The following is a 2942-nucleotide window of genomic DNA, read 5'->3' as shown; positions in this document are numbered from 1 at the left end:
TAAACGCCTCAAAGCAATGTTGAATGTCAAAACTAACTGGAAAAAGATGACAGACGGATGATCAACCCTCACACATTGCTCAGCCGATGCTCAACCCCCAGCTGCTTGTCTGGGACAGAGAAATGGCGTTTAGGCTATGTTTTGTCGAATGCAGCTCTCATTACTTTTCTTGTCGGACCCACACGTCCAGAACAAAACAATGATGATTACGCAGCGCCATGTGTTGAATACACTAGAAAAGGCGAGAATGTAAACCATTTTAGATAAGATTCCCGAGGCTAGTTTTTAACGATAATTTCATTTACGCCAAATATTTTTCACAATAGGGCTACACCTTGAAACTGCGTTGAGTCACAGTGCTAGGCATATCCTCGAACATGTGTTCGCTTAGCTCCTGAAGAAAACAATTTCCACTCCATCGCTAATGATATTCGGGTTTTGAATGGTATTCAATGCAGATATTGTGTAAGTAGCCTACTCATGCCATAGGCTAGGCTATTATACATAAAACACCCACTATCGCTCATAGTCCAGTGAATTATATATAATTTTCAAGACAAATAAAGAAAGTCTAATAGTGGTCCGTTATTGTTCATTGAACCGGTGTTTGGACTCCATGATGTGGCGGTGTGTCCCCATACACATCCTCGGTTCCAGGAAGCGGTCCACCGGGAGGAGTCATCCGTTTCTCTTTCTGTCTCCTGTTACAAAACCAAACCCTCACCACCTCTTTCTCCAGCTGTAGACCGTCCGCCAGGGAAGTAATTTCCGCCGCTGCGGGTTTAGGACACTTCAAGAAATGGGTCTCCAACGCCCCTTTTACGCTTACCTCGATAGAGGTCCGTTTTTTCCTTTTCCTCCCTTGTGCAGCGATTTTGTCCAAGCTGGTCGGGCTGCCCGAGGTGGAATCCGCTTCTTCCAACCACTTGTTCAACAAAGGCTTGAGTTTACACATGTTTTTGAAGCTGAGCTGCAGGGCCTCGAACCTGCAAATAGTGGTTTGGGAAAACACATTTCCATACAGCGTTCCCAAGGCGAGTCCGACGTCAGCCTGAGTGAAGCCCAGCTTGATCCTCCGCTGCTTAAACTGCTTGGCGAACTGCTCCAAGTCGTCGGAGGTCGGCGTATCCTCGTCCGAATGGTCGTGGTGACTCTGTTGCTGGTGCTGGGACGCCTGGTGGCCGTGGTCGCTGAGATGCGGGCTGTGGTGGTCTTCGTGTGCATCTCTTAGGTTGTGGTGGTGCATTCCCTGTCCGCTGCCTGGGATCAGGCCGTTGACGCCGAATCCGGGCTGTGAATAAATAAGGCTCTGGCCATTGGATGTTGCCATGCTGGGTATGTGGGCTGCGGTAGTTCTCCACGCTCGGGCGTCGTGGTGGTTCCCATGTGACTGGTGCACCAGGTGGGGCGGTCGCGGCTGGTGCTGGTGCTGCAGGTTATTGGAACTGTGCATCTCGTCTCTGGTGCCCTGCACCGCGGGTTTGATGTCCTGCTCGCCGAGCGGACTGGTTGACCACGGAGCTCCCTCTCCGTGCGACAGTGCCGTTATCCACTGGTGCGCGTGGCTGAGCGGGTGACTGTTGCTCTGCAATGAGTAGTCACTCTGCAACAGGGTCTGCGCGTCCCTGTACGCCGATGCTTGCTGCATGCTCCCGGGCTCCGAGTGCACAATGGATGCGCTGGAGGTGAGGATATTGTAATGATTAGACGCTGTGGTCGCCATGACTCTCGGAGCCGGACTGATCGCTCTTATTAAAGGAACCTTGCATTTGACAGTTACTGTTTTGCCACAGGCGTCTCCCAGGCACTCTGCCAAGTGGACACAGCGGCGCGCACCTGCACTCCGCCTCGTCCCGCTGTTCATTGGACAGAAATGGATGATGGACGTGGTTGCTACTGGCAACAGCCCACTCATTGGACGTTAGAGAGTCTCAACAAACACTACCTCTTTCTAGAGAACTGCGAGTTCTGCTGCGACACCTCTGAAACTTGAGAGACCGAGTGCGGCATGGAAAACGGAGAGAGGGGATAGGCACTGGCCGAGATTTCAAATGGAACTGTAAGGAATTTACTCAAATTAATACGATACTGTTTTAAACCAATATATGAATATCATGATTGCAGATCATTCGAGTGACGCAGGCTTCAAATGCTTTTGTGAAATGTCCAGTTGAGTTATAGATCTTCTATTTATTTGGAGTAAATTTGGAGTAAATAAGTTTGTATTTATTGTATTTACTTTTTCAGACATGAAATGTTATTAATACTTATCATAATTGTGTGGGCATTTTCATATTTTGGTCGTTCAGTGTTTGTGGCGAAAACTTTTTTTTCTTCAAGGATAAAGTTTTGTTTGAGGTAGTAGGCCTATAGTTGCAGTTACATGTGTTATGTATTTATTGTGTACCTAGGCTTATACTATGAGATAGGATATGGATTCCTTGACATTGAATAGCCGAATGAGAGTAACTGAGACTTATTGCGAGGATCCGTGCTGGTTGCATTGTGGAAATGATTGTAGTGCTTAATTATTTTTTATGGGCAAAAATGCAGGGAATGAAAACACGTTTTACTGTGAACCTGTATAGATACATGCTTTGTGCCACAGAGTACTTTGCGTGTGCATGTGTTACGTGATCTGTTTGTATACAATTTCGGTGATGTAATGCCATGTCCATCTGCATGACATGTGCTCTACAATACTGGGATGTATTGTATGACTATACAAATATAAGGCTAATAAGTACAATAAACATTTAACAGAATCAAACTAGTCTTGGCGCCATGAACATATGAAGGTGTAAACCTTAAAATAAAAACTTTCAGTAATAGGTTACTTATGACTCAAATTGTTTACATCAGAAGCTAGACATAGATAGCAGTCTTGTATTAAAAAAAAAAAAAATTGTGATAATAGACGGTTTAATAGTTGGAGTATGCAT

General features: G+C 46.0%; 1 protein-coding gene across 1 annotated transcript; it reads right to left on the bottom strand.

Annotated features, from left to right (window-relative positions):
- Window positions 1-592: 592 nt before the first annotated feature.
- Window positions 593-1723, bottom strand: pou3f2b (POU class 3 homeobox 2b). Its single transcript, XM_038977358.1, has one exon. It carries the CDS (start codon window positions 1721-1723, stop codon window positions 593-595), a length of 1131 nt encoding a protein of 376 aa, XP_038833286.1.
- Between the last annotated feature and the right edge of the window lie 1219 nt (window positions 1724-2942).

Source organism: Salvelinus namaycush, chromosome 37 (genome assembly GCF_016432855.1).
Source record: "Salvelinus namaycush isolate Seneca chromosome 37, SaNama_1.0, whole genome shotgun sequence".
Lineage (NCBI taxonomy): Eukaryota > Metazoa > Chordata > Actinopteri > Salmoniformes > Salmonidae > Salvelinus > Salvelinus namaycush.
The sequence above is the reverse complement of the archived record's forward strand: the minus strand, read 5'-3'. Positions and strand labels throughout refer to the sequence as shown.

Coding starts and splice junctions, on each gene's coding strand:
- pou3f2b (XM_038977358.1), bottom strand. CDS start 1,723: ATGGCGACCACAGCGTCTAATCATTACAATATCCTCACCTCCAGCGCA.